At 44.6% G+C, this 16,401-nt stretch overlaps 1 protein-coding gene and 1 non-coding gene across 7 annotated transcripts in view; one reads left to right on the top strand and one right to left on the bottom strand.

Annotated features, from left to right (window-relative positions):
• Positions 1-16,401, bottom strand: part of HHIPL2 (HHIP-like 2) — a 131,180-nt gene that overhangs the window by 109,599 nt on the left and 5,180 nt on the right. Inside the window, exons 3-10 of one of the 6 annotated variants that reach the window (XM_014950641.1) lie at positions 15,914-16,057; positions 15,215-15,546; positions 14,750-14,876; positions 14,228-14,373; positions 12,662-12,743; positions 10,925-11,007; positions 9,737-10,136; positions 9,544-9,643 (exon numbers count right to left, since the gene is read on the bottom strand). In XM_014950641.1, the coding sequence (XP_014806127.1) occupies positions 9,760-10,136; positions 10,925-11,007; positions 12,662-12,743; positions 14,228-14,373; positions 14,750-14,876; positions 15,215-15,546; positions 15,914-16,057 (1,291 nt within the window). In that variant the 3' untranslated portion in view covers positions 9,544-9,643; positions 9,737-9,759. Of the gene's footprint in view, positions 1-9,485; positions 10,172-10,924; positions 11,038-12,661; positions 12,744-14,227; positions 14,374-14,749; positions 14,877-15,214; positions 15,547-15,913; positions 16,058-16,401 lie in introns of those variants that run through there. The other 5 variants (XM_014950642.1, XM_014950638.1, XM_014950640.1 and 2 more) reach the window with 5 other exon arrangements.
• Positions 8,599-8,671, top strand: TRNAT-UGU. The gene has a single exon. It is a non-coding gene; the product is annotated as a tRNA-Thr (tRNA).

Raw genomic sequence — 16,401 nt, 5'->3', positions numbered from 1 at the left:
CAGCCCAAGGACATGTCTAAGGGGATGGGTACAAGCAAACCCACGCTTCTTTGCCTTTCTTTCTCAGCTTAGTGCACTCAGGAAAACTTGTGTCTCTCTGCTCTTGTTTCAGACACGTTCAAGGACTCCAAACGTTACGCTTGTAGATCAGGACTGACCATGTGCACTCCACGCTAATGTAAAAATATCTGGTGGACTGGAGATTAAACAAGTGCTTCTGCATTACTGCTGGTTCTTTTTCTATTCTCCAGAGGACTTTAAAAGTGTATATATTTGTTCTGGGAAGAATCCAAGCAAGTTTCATTCAGTTGTCCTATAAAACCACGATAGCTGAGTCACCACTAAAAAGAGAAATGCTTTTAAAGACTGTTTCCTTCATGTAGTACTAATTTATTTACCGTAAATAGGAATGGATCAATTTTTATTTACTTGAAGATATGACCATATTTTTCCAGAACTGCTTGAAAGAGACATTTCCCAGTTGTAATCTCTTGTACTATATTAATGGGCACTAGTGCCTTCAGCCTTGAAGCAATTCTGCTTCAACTATAGGACTAAATGAAAAGTCAATTATTACTTTTTACAGGAAAAGCACAGTCCACCACTGGCCAGATATATCCCACTGCTGGAATTGCTTCCACCAGAACAGCCAATTAAGCAAAAGGTTAAGTGTAATTTTAATTAAGTTTTTGCCCAGGGTTGCACTGGTAGAAAGGTCACAGAGCTGGGTCCCCCACAGGTAAGACACATCTCACCCTTTCTTTTTGTGATTTTTCTGGAACACTGATACACAGCTTTTCCACCGTGCAGAGGAAATGCAAGCAGGAAAACAAGGATGCCTCATAAACACACCCACAACACAATCCCTCAATCCAGTAATGTCTTCACTGGCAGACCAAGAACGTTTCGTAGATAAACTGCTAAATTATTCCCTACTTTGTAAGGTAAGACGCATGTGAGAGCCAAGAAAGTATAAAGCCACTGTAAGACTTAGCAAATACCAGGGAAAAGATATTCCATCAAATCTGTATTGGAATTGCCCTGCTGCTAAGGCATGCGGTCTGAGCACACTGGGTTTATGCTCTGGGTCCCAGCAGATGACCCAGCTCTGATCCACAGCCTGTATTCATTTCAGTGAATGGAATGACTCCCTGTTCCTTTCCTTTTCAATGGCTGCGGAGATTTAAAAAAGAAAAACAACAGGTACAAAAAGAAATGGGGCTTCCCAAAGAGCAGGAAGACGTTACCCCCCTCAAATGAAGACATACTATAAGGCACAGAAAATGACTATGGACTGGTACAAGCCAGCCATTTCAGCACACTTTTGAATACCATTGAAAGTGACACGACTTAAATATTTTGCTGAGCTGAGATCTAAACAGGCTCAGGTTCATGTATACAAACTCATCACCTCCTTTCAATCCCACTAGGCGTGTCAGTCCTGTATTTAAGAATATAACTTGTAGACTGATTTGATTATCATTTATTTTGCAGAATTGCCTCTGCATCCTGACCCTGACTGCTTCCCACTTCTGACTACACAGAAATATTGACCCAGTCTTTCCACAGGAATTGAATCAGTTCCACTCCACATTGTAGAAATCACAGGCTTGATAAATCCACTGCCCAGTCCTGGCTGGAGGTTACAAAGGAGTCACTTCTAAATTTCCTCACATAACAGCAAAGTAAACTGGGACAAACATTTCCTAACACACTAAAAACATTAATACATCAGTCACCGAAGTGAATTAAGGTGCTCACAACATCTTCTCTACCCTATGGGAGGTTAAGGTACCATTCAAATACGTTTTGGTCAGAAGAAGGATTAATAAGCACGGTTAAGCTTTGAGAGAGATCTGTCATGTATGAAGAGCAGCTGCTGATATTTATGCCCTACAGAGAGGCTCACTTGGAGTTTGATTACAATAGTCTAATGTTCTGATTCGTGAATCGCACTCAAGAACCATTTATCCCCTCATGCAGATGCGATCTAACCTCATCAGTCCCGTCTGACAGCAGCTGCTGATATTTATGCCCTACAGAGAGGCTCACTTGGAGTTTGATTACAATAGTCTAATGTTCTGATTCGTGAATCGCACTCAAGAACCATTTATCCCCTCATGCAGATGCCATCCAACCTCATCAGTCCCGTTTGACGTTCTCAGCGGTGCTTTCAAAGCTTTTGGGCACATCTGATGATGGAGTCAGCTTGACAATTCTGCTTCAGGGGATTTGTCACAGCCATTAGAGCACAGACTGGATGCCGGTGTCTGAAGGATGTAGTATCACCTGCGTGAGCCTTCCTGAGCTCACCAGGACCTCGGTGATATATATATCTACACTACAAGAGAGTGAGCGCATTTGAAAGAGACGAGCCTCAAACCAAAAGCTTTACACAAAGTTTAATCCAAATCCTTGAGATTCAAAACATTTTCATTCATTCTCTTCCCATTAATTTTCAGCTCTGCAGGAGGCGTTACATTTGGGCAAGCTGAAGAAAACAGAGAGCACTCTGAGGAAGGTTGTCCTCTCAGTATTTCCAACCCAATGGAAAGCAGGAAAAATGCCAGAGACACAAACCCAGTCACAAAGCTGAACTGTGGGTCCAAGCTTACTCAAATGAAGGGAGGTTCAAGGGTCTGCAGACAGTTTGGTCCTTCAGAAGCAAAGGAGGGACTCGGAAACAGCCAGTTACTCGCCACTTTGAAAGCCTGACAGTACTTTGTCAGCAAAAGCAGACTCTGAAACAGGAGCACCTGCCTAAAAAGGGAAGGAGGTGAGATTTCCCACGCTCAGTGAGCAGGCTTATGGAAATAGTGTCAGGAGAGGAGCTCAGCACTCAAAAGTGGTCTCCAAACCTTTACAAAAGATAGTTCAGGAAAGCTTTACAGAAGCAGCTTTGAGAGCAGGGGTTTCTACCAATTACCAGCATAAGGCTGGGAGCAGCATCACAACTTCCCAGCACTCAGGACCTGTCCTTTCTCAGATTCTCTTCTGGCTCATTTCTAATGGAAACCAGGTCCAAGGGAAGGACACTCAGCTGGTTTACTCTCCTCAAATAAAGCCGTTGTTAGATTTTACGCAGCGAGGCTGCAGCATACCTACATACTAGTTGTTATTTTTGTTCACCTCACAAACTGCAGATATTTGTGACCTGGCCAGAGTGCACACAGGACCCTCAGCAGTTTGGCAGCTGAGGACAACAAAGCCAGAGTACACACTGCAGCCAGCCATGCAGTGTGTGGTCAAAACTTCAACCAGCATCAGACATAGACACAGAATCACAGAATCTTCTAGGTTGGAAGGGACCTTAAAGATCATCTTGTCCAACCGTCAACCTAACTGACAAAAATAGACACCCACACAACAAACAAGGAGCATCATCACTAAACCATACCTCCCACGAACATATGTGTTCAGTGACAGCCCAACCAGCACACGCACAGTGATGGGCCAGCTGTCTCCTGCCCTGGGGACCTGTTCAGGGGACTATGCGAGGAAAAGAAGCTGGGCTATGGCAGCACAGCTCTCAAGGTGCTGCCTCTTTTGGGCAGCCACCCAAGCTGAGAGGCAGAGCGGGGCCGAGAGGCACCATGCAGCCACGCTTCGGCTGGTGGGGGCTCTGGGTAGGTCCACCACGGCTCAGGGGGTGAAGAGCACACCCAGCCAGAAGACAGTGCACCAGCTCGGAGCATGGTGAGACACGTGTTACAACACCTTCTTCACCCACCCGCTGGAAGAGGACCAACCCCTTTGGTGGCTCCAGGAGAAGAAGCCCTGGTGCTCTCCCAGAGATGTCAAGGGCTTGGTGATCTCTGTCCCTCCCCAGCCAGGCTCCAGCAGTGTCTCTGTCCTCAAGGCAAAGGCCAGGCATGGTCCTTCTCTGGACTCTGAAGAACACTACGTCCCTCAGCTAAGACACTGGCCTCCTCAATGTTTTCGACAAGAAGGAGACCTTTTTGATATTAATGTGAATAGACACATTTTTTTTAATCCAGGACAGAAAAAAAAAAAAAGACATATTTTAGCTCTTTCTCAAACTACATAACTGCAATTAAAACATCTTTCACTTGCAGCCAGGTTAGCTTGGAGCCGGTAATATCTTGATTTTTCAAAGATGCTAAGGACCATCAGCTACCTTATTATCACAATCAGAAACTCTTCAGCATAACAAATACCTTCAAATCTGATCTGGATCAGAGAAATAACTCTGAAGCAAACAAAATTAGATTAGTCTTTTCTTGTTTCAGGAAGAAAATCATAAAGCATTTGAAGACAACATCTCTTGATCGGGTCAAAATTGCAGAACAGGACATTTCCTCAGGCATATCTTAATCAAACAGGACTTAAAGCTTCACGTGCAGAGGAGAAGGCAGGCCTCAACCACATGTTGAGATCCTTGAATGCCTAAAATACCCCAAGGACCAGCTCCAAAAAGCCACCCAAACTCAGCAGGAAGCATTCCCCTAATTTTAATAAGACTTTACTCCAAAAAAAAAAAATCCTTGCATTTGTACAAGACACAGTAATCCATCAGCACTTGCCAATTAAAATTAATGTGGTAAACTCAGACACCTTTAGGTTACTACAGAGTTTCTTTAAGAAATAAACCCAACAGCACTGAACCTGTCAAACCCCCAGAACATCCCGTTTCATAAAAAAACCTGGAGCTGTGCTGCAAGTCCTTTCTCACAGAGGCTGACAAGGCAAAGCCAGCGTATCGGTTTTGCTGATCTGTGCTTCTGCTGAGATAATCCCAGGTGCACTAGGCTGCACCTGGGCCAGAGAAAATCAGATCTGAGGAGGACAAAGGTAGGCAAGGCATGATGACCTGTTCAGAGACACACCGCGTCCGCAAAGAAAACTGTCCCTGCTATTTATTTCACACCCCAACAGCCCAAAGCTGGTACCTGGTTTGCACAACAAAACTGAATCCTGCAAAACACCAGTAAAACTGAATTCAGTAAGGAAGCGGATGGCAAGCCAGGCAAAGGAGTTTAAAAAAAGAGAATACTACAGGATAAGATAATTTCTAGGGATAATTAATGATCCAGCTGTCTGAAGAGTCATTCCTTTGGTTCGCTTCTCCTGTTACCATTTGAATGCAAGATACAGCAATAAGATCATATGGAATATGCATGAGATCAGCTCACTGCGCTTAACAACAAGGTGGGTGTAAATTCACAGCAACACGGCTGACATCTGCGGACTGACACCAGCTTTACACACAGTTAAACACAGATTTGTTCAGTGAGGCTGCTAAGGCCAGTCAGGGAGCTCATCAGGAACAACCAGGTCATTTTTTAATAACAGCCTTGATCCAGACTGAAGCACAAGACTACATCTGTTCTTACACCAGGCACTCCGTTTTCTAGCCTGATGCCCGTCCTCGGTGCAGAGAAGATCTAGGATGTCTCTTTCAAATCCTGCACCTTCTTAACAGCTTTCCTCAGGAAGGGGAAGCTTTTCTGCGTGCTGCTGCCAACAGCCTTCAGCTTTCCCCCCTACCTTGTGAGTGTCTGTCTTACAAACCCCTTCCATATGAAAGAAAAAGCCCAATGCTTTACAGCAGCGAGGCAGTTCGCAGAGGGGCTGCCTGCTGGCTTTCACTAACGAGCTGCCGTCAGCCCTCCGCTTTTATCAGCATTAATTCACTGAACCAGATGAAAAGAATCCATGCTCTGCAAAGCCTGGATTTAGCAAGTGGGACGCACAAGGTCAACCTCACTGCAAAACAGCTGAAATGTTACAGAGCGTTTATAAACGTTTTACATGTTTGGTGTATCTGTAAAGCTAAACTGTCCTACAGATTTTTTTTTTAAAACCTGTGTAGTAAAAATTCACTCTTTTCATTTACATGTTTGGTGTATCTGTAAAGCTAAATTGTCCTACAGATTTTTTTAAAAACCTGTGGTAGTAAAAATTCACTCTTTTCCGTATTTGAAGTCTGTTAAAACATTTTCCTCGTTCTTTCACGCAGTACTTAGGTTCCATCTAGTGGCTTTCAACAGCAATAAACAGAAGACTAGATAGGCATTTTATTGCCTAAGTGCTTAATTTTCAAAAATCTGTTTGCTTAGTTGCAGAAATATTCATAGAGTCATCTTTAGACATATAACTTATTTTGCCATCTTCCTAAAAATTGTCTTGGTGTTTTGATACAGAGTTTTCCAGCTACAGCCTGAAAATGGTATCAAATTAAACTAAAGCTTATTCCGTGCAAACACGGCTGAGAGGATGGGCTGGCTAAGAGCACGAGCAGCCTGTAGGCAGGAGCTGTGTAGTGCTGCTGTGATCCTCCCCAGCCAGGTCTCAGCACAGGACCTGCTCCCCAGCCCAAATTGGCTGGTACCAACCAGTCACACCCAATGTGATGGGTCTCACTTCACTGCTGACATCTTCAGCATTGACTCCCTTCACAGTCAACTGAGAAATGAGCACTCCCAGACTGTGATTCAGGTGACTTATTATAGAGGTTTTCCTTCAGGTGAGACAAATTGCATCCTAGAAGTGTCTCTTTTCCTTATTTCCATTACAAAGCAAAGCTGGAGGGCTTACTGAGTAACCCATGTGTGATGGGTACCTCCATCACACATCTTGGATCCCACCCAGGGTGTCTGACCAAGACTCTGTCTGCCTCAGCATTTGAAGCATAGCCCACCTTGCACTGAGCTCTAAGCAAACAGCAAAAGAAACGTGGAAGCAGGGCAACCACAGCAGTTACAGACTTTGCACCTAAGTTAAAAAGCAATAGTGACAGGTAACCATACTACCACAGAAAACTTGATTTCAACACTCTTCTGTTCTCAGAATACATCACCCTGCTGCTCAGCCCTGTTAGACTGATGAAGGGAGGTTTGTCTTACACCAAGAAAAGCATAAACAGTTCTGCTCTTACCTACATTATTGCTGTACAACAAGCTATGCTTATATTTCAATTCCCAAGGCATTAGTGGAACACTCACCACAGACATTTTAGTCCTCTTTGGAAGAGCTTTACCAGCTCTGAAGACTCACTATCTTCAAAGGAAAGGGGAAAAAAAGCAACCATCAAAGAAATGTGAAGCTTCAGAAATTTATCATCTGCCACATTAGAGGTCAAAAGCAGATATTTTAAAGCCATTTTAGTGTTTTACATAAACAACAAGTCAGAGTTCACCAGAACTGGTCTAGTAGTCTGTCCACAGAGCTTATATCCATTTAAAGAGGTGGTTAAATAAAATAAAAAAGAAAAAAAATAATAAAAAAAACAAAGTCGATCTAGTTTGTGATTTGTGGAGTGCGTGATGAAATTTAACTCCCTAATGCAGCTTTTCCTCTCTATTCTCATTTCAAGGAGCTTTACTTTAGGTCACACACAGTTTGAGGCTTGCACCCAGCACATTCTAGAACACAACTCCAGCGTGCAGCAGGACTGCTCCCAGCTACTACTCCAGAGTGGTGTCACTCAATTTCCTCTCTACAGCCCATCTTTTCACCTCCACCTAAACTTCCATGGAGTTTACGTAACAGACCGGCTCTTTTATGTAAAGAAAAATCAGTGGTTTCAAGCTTCCTTACTCTGTAAAAATAAAAACTAAGGCTACAGAATGCCTATCTTAGCCTGGAGTTTGTATCCTAATCCAGGGGAGGACTTTGTAGAGCAGGGTAGATGGTTGGACTTGATGATCCCAAGGGTCTCTTCCAACCTGAATGATTCTATGATTCTAATCAGCCTGTGGTCTATTTGCAAGATAATTAAACCTGCTTTTTCTGTAACGGTTATTTCTTAAAAACCTGAGAAGGGTTATAACACCAAGTTGATTATAATCTCTCAATTTAAACTGACTTTTTCTTGTTTTCCCCCTCTGCACAAAGCCTGATGTTGCTAGCCTTACCTCCCAAAATCTGGAACTAGCTCCCAGCACGGGGAGCAACTGCTCCATGGGCCTAGGGCCCAGCAAACACGGCAGCGCTGCCTCCCTGGAGCTCATCCTCTCACCGGCCTCAATCCTCCACCGAAATACCTCTCCCTGCAATGGCGGGTTTTACCCTAAATTTGCAGCAGGTGCTGCTGATAGAGGGGGGAAGGCCGCCTTGTTTACCCTGCGGAGAGAGCCTGGCATTTGGGCTGCGCACGTACTTCTGCCGGGGGGGGGGTCTTTCCTTGGAGAAAAGGGGCGCTGGGGGCGTCCCGGGGGCCTGGCCCTCAGCCGGGGGTGTCGCTGCCGAGGCGCCCCCGGGCAGCCCGGAAAGGGCTGGAGGCCCCATAGGGCCTGGACGGCCCTGCACCGGCCGGGGGGTGAGGAGACACGGCAGAAGGGAGCTTCCAGAGCTTCCCTGCTGCTTGCACCGAGACGGGAACGGCCGGGGCGGAGAGCGGGACGCGGGGCCGCTGCCTGAGGCCCACCGAGGCCTGAGGCCTGAAGCGCGGCCCGCCAACCTGCGGCTACCGCGCACCGCCCGCCCGAGCCCGGCGGGGGCCTGCCCGCCGCCTCCCGTTCGCACAGCGGAAGGGGTGCCGACCCCCGCCCGCGGCGGCAGCCGGGCTCTCCCCGCAGGGACCAGACGGCCCGGGGAAAGGGACAGGAGCTATCTACAGGAGTGCAAGGGATAGGCGGCTCCATAGCTCAGTGGTTAGAGCACTGGTCTTGTAAACCAGGGGTCGCGAGTTCGATCCTCGCTGGGGCCTACTCCCCCTTTTTTTTTTTTTTTTTTTTCCTTTTTTCCCCCCTCTCTTCTAACCGAGCTGTGAGTTTCGCTCCGCGGGGGCGGAGGGAAGATGAGGGCAGTCAGCCCCCAGCTGCAGCAGCAGGGTGCTACTTTTTGTATCCCTGAAGGGTGCGACCAGAGGGTGGCGGTAGGTGACAGAGGTAACACTGGAACTGCCAAATTATGTCATTTGCTTTGGCTCCCTCTCACACCAGAAGTAGGAGTTTAAAACCCAGGCCAGGGCTCTGCTACGCAAATAAATACACTTGTCTGGAAAAGAACAGTGAAGTTTGTTACAGCCCTCGCTCTCCCACTTCTCCCAGGAGCACCCCATTGCCCTCACCCCACAGCTTGAGATGAGATACTGGGAAGGAATTCTTCCCTGTGAGGGTGGTGAGACACTGGAACAGGTTGCCCAGAGAAGCTGTGGCTGCCCCATCCCTGGAGGGGTTCAAGGCCAGGCTGGATGGGGCTTGGAGCAACCTGGTCTGGTGGGAGGTGTCCCTGCCCATGGCAGGAGGGTTGGAACTCAACAATCCTTAAGGTCCCTTCCAAACCAAACCTTTCTATGATTTTCAGCTCTTACTGAATCCTTTGGAACCTGGAAGTGATCATACCTTAAAAAAAAAAAATATTGCTTTAAAAAAAAAAATCTAATTTCATTGTAGGACAGACAGCTGCTTTTAAAATCTACTTGTCACTGCATTTCAGTTAAAGGACAAAGGAAAAAAAAAAAAAGAGAGAAAGGCAAGGTCACTGACACGTCTATTAAAATTCTTGGATAAAAGATGCAAGTCCTGAATGTTGGGAGCACTTGGATTTATTAGACAGTTGTACAGAGTCAAATCTTACCCGTGACTGTCCATCAGCAACTCCCATGACTACTTCTGTCAGAGAAGGACGTCACATCCCAGCAGGGTTTGCACAGAGAGTTACTATTAGGAGGCTGGTGCTGTTAAGGTTTAAAAAGAACATATATAGAGACTGAGAATGCTGACATTAATGGAGAGGCACCGTTTATTTCACCATCTCAGAAGTGACTTGCCTCTTCTGGGAAATAGCCGAGCTTCAAAAGCTGCTGCTTAGTCTCCTCTCCCTCCTCCTCTTCTCTGCTTTTTCCTCAGCTAGTGCTGCTTTCCTTTGAAGAAGCTTCTTGGTTCTAGTTAGGCGAGAGCTCTTCTTCTTTGGCATGGGTGGTGCTGGTGTAGCTCTGGAAGCATGTGTGACCTTCTCTCTCTGCTTTGGCCTGTGATGTTTAGCCTCAGTTCTGGTTTTCTGTCTCTTTTTACCAGATGGAGCTGGTTTCGCTCTTGATGCTTTTATTTTGGTGGGTGAGGTCTTTTTTGCTTTCTTAGAAGAAACAGTTGGGATGGCTGCAGTGGAGGTAGAAGATTTTTTCCAAGGCTTGGTTGTTGAAGGTTCATTAAGCAGCTCAAGGACAGTCTCTGAGGAAAGTAATTAACATGGTTCATCATCCCTGCTTTAAGACAAAAGGCTAATTCAGAGATATGACTGATATAAGCCACTATTAGAGCTACAGTTAAGAAAAATAGCTGACATTCTGGAAGAAGAAAGACACACTATATAAACCTCTCTTCTTCCATCAAAGGAGCCATAGGTTTCTTGGAAATAAAATTTGTTTAAGTGTAGAAATGTATACTTAAGGCAAAAAAATCCAGACAGAATATGATGAAACCTCACACACCTCTTTGGCAGACTTAACAGTATGAGTTTTTCATGTTGCACTAATATCTGGAAATCCCAGAGAAGATAACCCCACCTTGCCCAACACTGTTTCTACTCAATAATAGGATGTAAACCCCTGCCCTAGTTGCCTGGGCCATAGGATAGAAAAAGACCAGGAGAAAGGAAGATTTAGATTCTTTAGATTTACAGAGAGGAGATTATTTGACTTAAGGAACTTGTCACAGAGCTAGGAACAGGCACTCCAAACTTCCCAGACCAAATCCAAAGCCATCAGTTCCCTCCTGATGCCCATTTACACTATTACTTGGCAACACTGAGAAAAAAAAAAAAAAAAATCAGAGACTGGGATTAAGAAAAGGCCTGGCATCTAGTAGATGGCAGAAGCACACCTTAAATATGATAACGTAACTTCCAAGATAGCTCCTCCTCAGTGCTTTAGTTTTTAAGGGTGCTAAAGATTTCAGTCGCGTGCCTGCAAAATGGTTTTATGTTTTGCTTCTCATTAAATTAAAGCCTAACGACTTACTTGCACGTGGAACGAATGGTATCCGTTTACTCTTTGTTTTCACCGGAACAGGCTTGTATTTACACTTCCCTGGTGGAGCTCTCCTTGAAAAACAGAAAGCCACAGGCAGATATCTGAGGGATTGGTAAGGAAGTTTGTTTATTCCAGAGGCACACATCAATCCCCCACTGTCACTTGCCTCTGCTGCAAGAGGTACCAGAGCACATTGGGCACCTGGAGTGCAACGTTGGTGGAATTCAAGAGCCTAAACTCAGGGCTGCAAGCCATAAAACCCCTGTCTGAATAACAATAGCTGGACAAGCAAACAGACAGGGGCAGAGCTGAGCACCTGGGCTAAAGTAAACAAGGGGAACCAGAAAATACAAGAATAAATTCCAAAGAGCCAAGGGAGTAAGTGCCTGGTCCTGCTCTGGAAGTGATGGATATGAAGCTCCAAAAAGCTTTCCACAAAGCCCTTGGGAGCAATGAAGCCATTGCAGACCTGGCAGGAGCTCACTGCCCCTTCATGGAGAAATCTGCATTTCTCCCTTTACAGCGGGAAAGAGGATTTATCATCCCAATAGTCTTCCCAGTGCACTAAAGAATGGCACAGGGAGCTTAAAGAGGATTTATCATCCCAATAGTCTTCCCGGTGCACTAAAGAATGGCACAGGGACTGCAGGCCTTTTTTAATTTTTTCCGCCTTTTTTTTTAATTTTTTTTTTTTGTCAAATAGAGCATGCTCAAGCTCTCAATTTTCATGCGAGCTCACAAATTTATTTTTTTTTCTTGAAAATGTGACACTTTGGTCAGTTTGGTCAGTTAATGCAGTCCAAAAGACAAGAAACTGTTAAAGGCAAGAGACCCCTCAAGTAGTTACAACAAGTAAAAGACTCAATTTCCTATTTCCATCACCTTGGTATAGAGTTTGACTTCACTATCTAGCTTTGGGTTTTACCACCCAAGAAAAATAGCTTATTTTCTTCATTTTGTTAATGTCTGCGCTCTCAGCAACAGCACAGAAACACTAGTACTGTATCTTCTCTACAGGGTGATTTGGAACTCATTTAATGCTTTTTAACAAGATCCAAAAGCTTGGAAGGGGAAAAAAAATTCCATAAGCATTGTTATTATTCTAAAACCAGACTTTAGGATAATGCTTTTTAACAAGATCCAAAAGCTTGGGAGGGGAAAAAAATTACATAAGCGTTGTTATTATTCTAAAACCAGACTAGGATGGGTAACTGCTTAATGGCAAAAAAAAAACCCCAAACATTTCTCTTAGGAAAAACTCAGGTTCAGGCTCAAATCATTACTTGAACACTGCACGAACCTCCAGGTTTCACTCTTCTTTGTGAGGGAAACTAGACTGTGGGCTGCAATTTGTTTATTTATATGAAAGTGCAACACAGATATTTGATGTCATGCCCCTGAAGGATATGGAACTCTCATTTTTTAAAACACCATTGCTATACTTCAGTGATGCAACCAAGGAGACATTATTTTGATAACACCTTTAAGGTGTCTGAACTCTGTCTATTTCTGGGTGCACAGATATGATGAGTGAGGAGTAAATTCACTAAAACTGATTAAAGTTGCACCAGATTTACAGTGAGCGAACAAAACCCAAGGGCTGGCTGTGGAGGTCGGTGAGGTTACCTGTCAGTAGTACTTAACATTCTTTCTGCTGTGATAACTGGCGAATGGATGGTGATTATATAGCAATTTGGCACAGAAAAAACATCTTTAATTACTCACCTTGCAGGATCAATAAACTTGTAGAGCGATCCATGTGGTGCATAGGCACTGGGATAAGAAGTGGACATAAAATACAGCTCACCTAAATGGATGTGAAAGAAGAAAATCAGTTTCAGACTCAAGTGCCCATGCCAGAGCTGAATCCCAGTTCTCTGTTTCCCCACTTTCCTGGCTCTTCACTTATTCGTGGGACCTTCATCACCTCATGTCAGTGGCCCTCCAAAAAGTTACTTTCGTCTGTATAAATATGTATTTTTTAAACTTGTTTGTACCAAAGCAGCAGCCAGAAGCTACAAACAGAGGGGAAGACCACACAACAAATATTTAATCATCCCAGAATTGTACCAAAAAAATAAAAGTCCAACAAGGGCTAAATTGGCTAATCCATGGGAGACAGAAGCTTCTTATTCCTGTGTGGCTGCTGAGGACAGCAACTGCTCCTCGTGCCTTCCCTTCAGCACCCACGAGAACAACATCCAGGCAAATTATAGTAGAAGAGACATTTAACATCCACTCGCTCCCCGTGCTATTAGAACAGGTAAAATTGTACATATTTCATAACAAAGCCGGCAACATTTAACATCCACTCGCTCCCCGTGCTATGTACAATTTTTAACTGTTCTAATATTTCATAACAAAGCCGGAACCCCCCCTGCACCTTTGACAGAAGATGCTACCCTGAGGATTCAAGATCTTCTCGTTACAAGCAAATCTTTTTTCTGCTGAATCATGAAGCATCAGAGCTCGTTAAAGCACATCTGGGTTCTCAAAAAAATTTGCAGGTGCTTTTTGTATGACATAGCTCTTTGTCTTTGACAGAAGATGCTACCCTGAGGATTCAAGATCTTCTCGTTACAAGCAAATCTTTTTTCTGCTGAATCATGAAGCATCAGAGCTCGTTAAAGCACATCTGGGTTCTCAAAAAAATTTGCAGGTGCTTTTTGTATGACATAGCTCTTTGTCAAGAGACTATATAAAAGCAAACAAAATACACATTGGTACTTCCACTTTGGTGAGAGATCTGGTCATCGTGACCATAGCAATAATCCTGTGCACTGAGACATTTCCACTCAACTTCCAAATTAGTGGCTTTCCTGGTGTATAATCTACAGCATGAAGTGCTCCTGGTGTGACTAAAGACAGGAATTTATACTAATGAAGAGGGGGAAATTCAGATAAGCTGTAAGGACTTCAGTGAGGATGAGCTGTTATGATGAAAGAACAAACTGCATTGATAGAGTCTTTTTATTAATGAAACAGCATAAACAAACAACAACAGGCGGCCAGGGAAAGGCTGAAACAAAGAGGAGTTCAAGCTCCTTGGAGAACCTGGAGCATTCAAGCTGCAAGTTCAGGTGAGGATGTGTCTCCTGAGCTCTCCATCGAGCTGATCTGTGATAGCCTTGCAGGGCAGGAGACCTCTCTGTACCACTGTATAGCCACGACCCTGGTTTGCTGTGCCTTCTCTCTGGAAGCTCGTGAGGAGCAAGATAATTTTACACATTTGCCCTGCAATATGGAACTGACAGTATTGCCCATAAAGGTATGGTTTGGCATGAGACCCACCTGCTTCATCCTCAGCAAATGAGATGATGAATTTGCTGTAAGAACTGATCATTCCAGGGAAAGCACAAGCTTTTGTGCTGCCGATGCAGATATCTTGCTTCTTCCACTTATTTGCCTTCTCCTCTTCCTGTAAAGCCATAAGTCGACTAGATGAAAAATAAAACCCCGTGTTTTATGTTTCCATTATCAAGGTTAGTTCCTGTCAAAATCATGCATTACTGGAAAAAAAAGAAAAAATCAGTGAGGACCCTGACTGTTGGCTGGCTTTAATGTTTGACTTTTGGAAAAACAGACCTGAACAAAAGCAAACCTACCCTAAGGACTCTAAATTGGAAGAAGTTTAGATTCCAACTATAACGTTGTTATAAAGGTCAAACAGAGCCCTTAATCTAACACAGAGACATACGGGATTCTCGTTTACTCCAGCTGAAAAGGTTTCAGGATGCTCTGATGTGCTCATTTTCCTGGATAAGGCAAATATGGGTAGAGAATGGGAGCTGCAGGGAAAACAGTGAGTCTCACCCATTCATGAAATCACCAAAAATATAGAGGCCGTTCAGGTTGGGCGATTCACATCCCCTATAGACGTAACCTCCGGTGACTGACTTCCCCACGTTGCGGCCATAGGCAAAAATTGGAAGAATGTCATCTGTGAAATACACAAGCACAAGAAGTGAGAAAATTTACATCCAGGGAGCATTTAAAAAAAAAAAAAGCAATCGCTCAATGACACCGACGGGCATAAAAATGACAGGACAGTTGAACAAAGGCATAGTTAAATTTCAGTGGGAATTCAGTAATTTGCTCCAGGACAGAACAGACCCCAGGGGCTTTAAGGAGCTCTCTGTGCGGTTGCTTATCAAGGCCTAGTCATGATGAGCTTCCATAACACATAGGACCAAGATTCTCTGCATCCAGGGAGCAATGCAGGAAGGATCATCTTACAAGTTTGTGATTGCACCAAGCGTTCCAGCAGGAATTCCTTACCCAAAGAAGAATTGTGACAAAGCTTTGTGTCGTAGCATTCAAATCCCTCCTTTGCTCTCCAGCCATAGTTTCCTCCTTTAACAATGATGTCGATTTCTTCAAATCTGTTCTGCCCGACATCCCCACAGAATATCCTCCCTCTTCCCTTTTTTGTGACAGGGTCCCCTCTGTCGACAGCGCAGCGCCACATATTCCTCACCCCATAGGCATAAACCTCGGGGCGGGCCGTGGGGTCCGACACAAAAGGATTATCGGGAGGGATGCGATAAGGCTTTCCATCAGGGCTTTTTCCATCCACGTCAATCCTCAAGACTTTCCCCAACAAAGCACTCCTAAAGAAAATGACAGGAAAAAAAAACAAAAACCAAAATGCCCGTTAGAGCCAACTGAAAGTGAACGATTCTCTCCCTCTCCTTCCTTTCCAAAGGAAAAGTTATTTGTCCAAAAGAGACAAACCAACAGCTGGAATGTCTTGCAATTTAAGTCACAGAAGACTTCCCCCCCCACCCCATCAACAAATTGGGTGCCCTCAGCTTTCAAAACGTAAAATTAAGTTTTGGAAATACAGCATTGGACAGATGTGCAGATGCACAAGCACTTTCAGGGAGCACTCTTCCTTTATTCTTCCACATTGTCTTATTTCCAAACCCTGTGGTTCTGGTGGACAAGCTCAAGGCTTTCGAGTGCTCTCCTACTTACTTGTTCTGAGCATTCCCAAACTTTCCAAAGGGGTCTCCAGCTTTCCCTCCATCCCCTGTGAACAGATACATGTAGCCATCCACACCGAAGAGCAGCTGCCCACCGTTATGATTTGCAGCTGGTTCTTCAAGCTCCAAAAGATTCCTAAAAAAAGGAGAAACAACTCCACTTGTAGCCACTGGCAAGGGCTGAGGTAGGGTACAGAAAGATCGCATGACTTCTACAGAAGAACACAAGAAAGAAAGCTGCCTTACAGTGGATCTCCTTCAGGAAATCCCTCAATTTGGGGATCACATTTCCACCAGCCATGCAGAATTACAAGTGTCCTGTGTGCTACAGCTCTGGCCTGCACCACATCAACACCTCTGGTGCTACAGAGCTCACCCACCGCCACGAGCACAGGGGTATCACAGCTCACCCGAAAACACCACCACAGACACAGAACTCTGATTGCACCAGGTGGGTTCTGCTTCCTTACATGAGAAGTA

This window comes from Calidris pugnax, unplaced genomic scaffold, assembly GCF_001431845.1.
Source record: "Calidris pugnax isolate Ruff unplaced genomic scaffold, ASM143184v1 scaffold24, whole genome shotgun sequence".
Taxonomy (NCBI): domain Eukaryota; kingdom Metazoa; phylum Chordata; class Aves; order Charadriiformes; family Scolopacidae; genus Calidris; species Calidris pugnax.
Note: the sequence above shows the minus strand (reverse complement) of the source record. Positions and strands in the feature narration are given on the sequence as shown.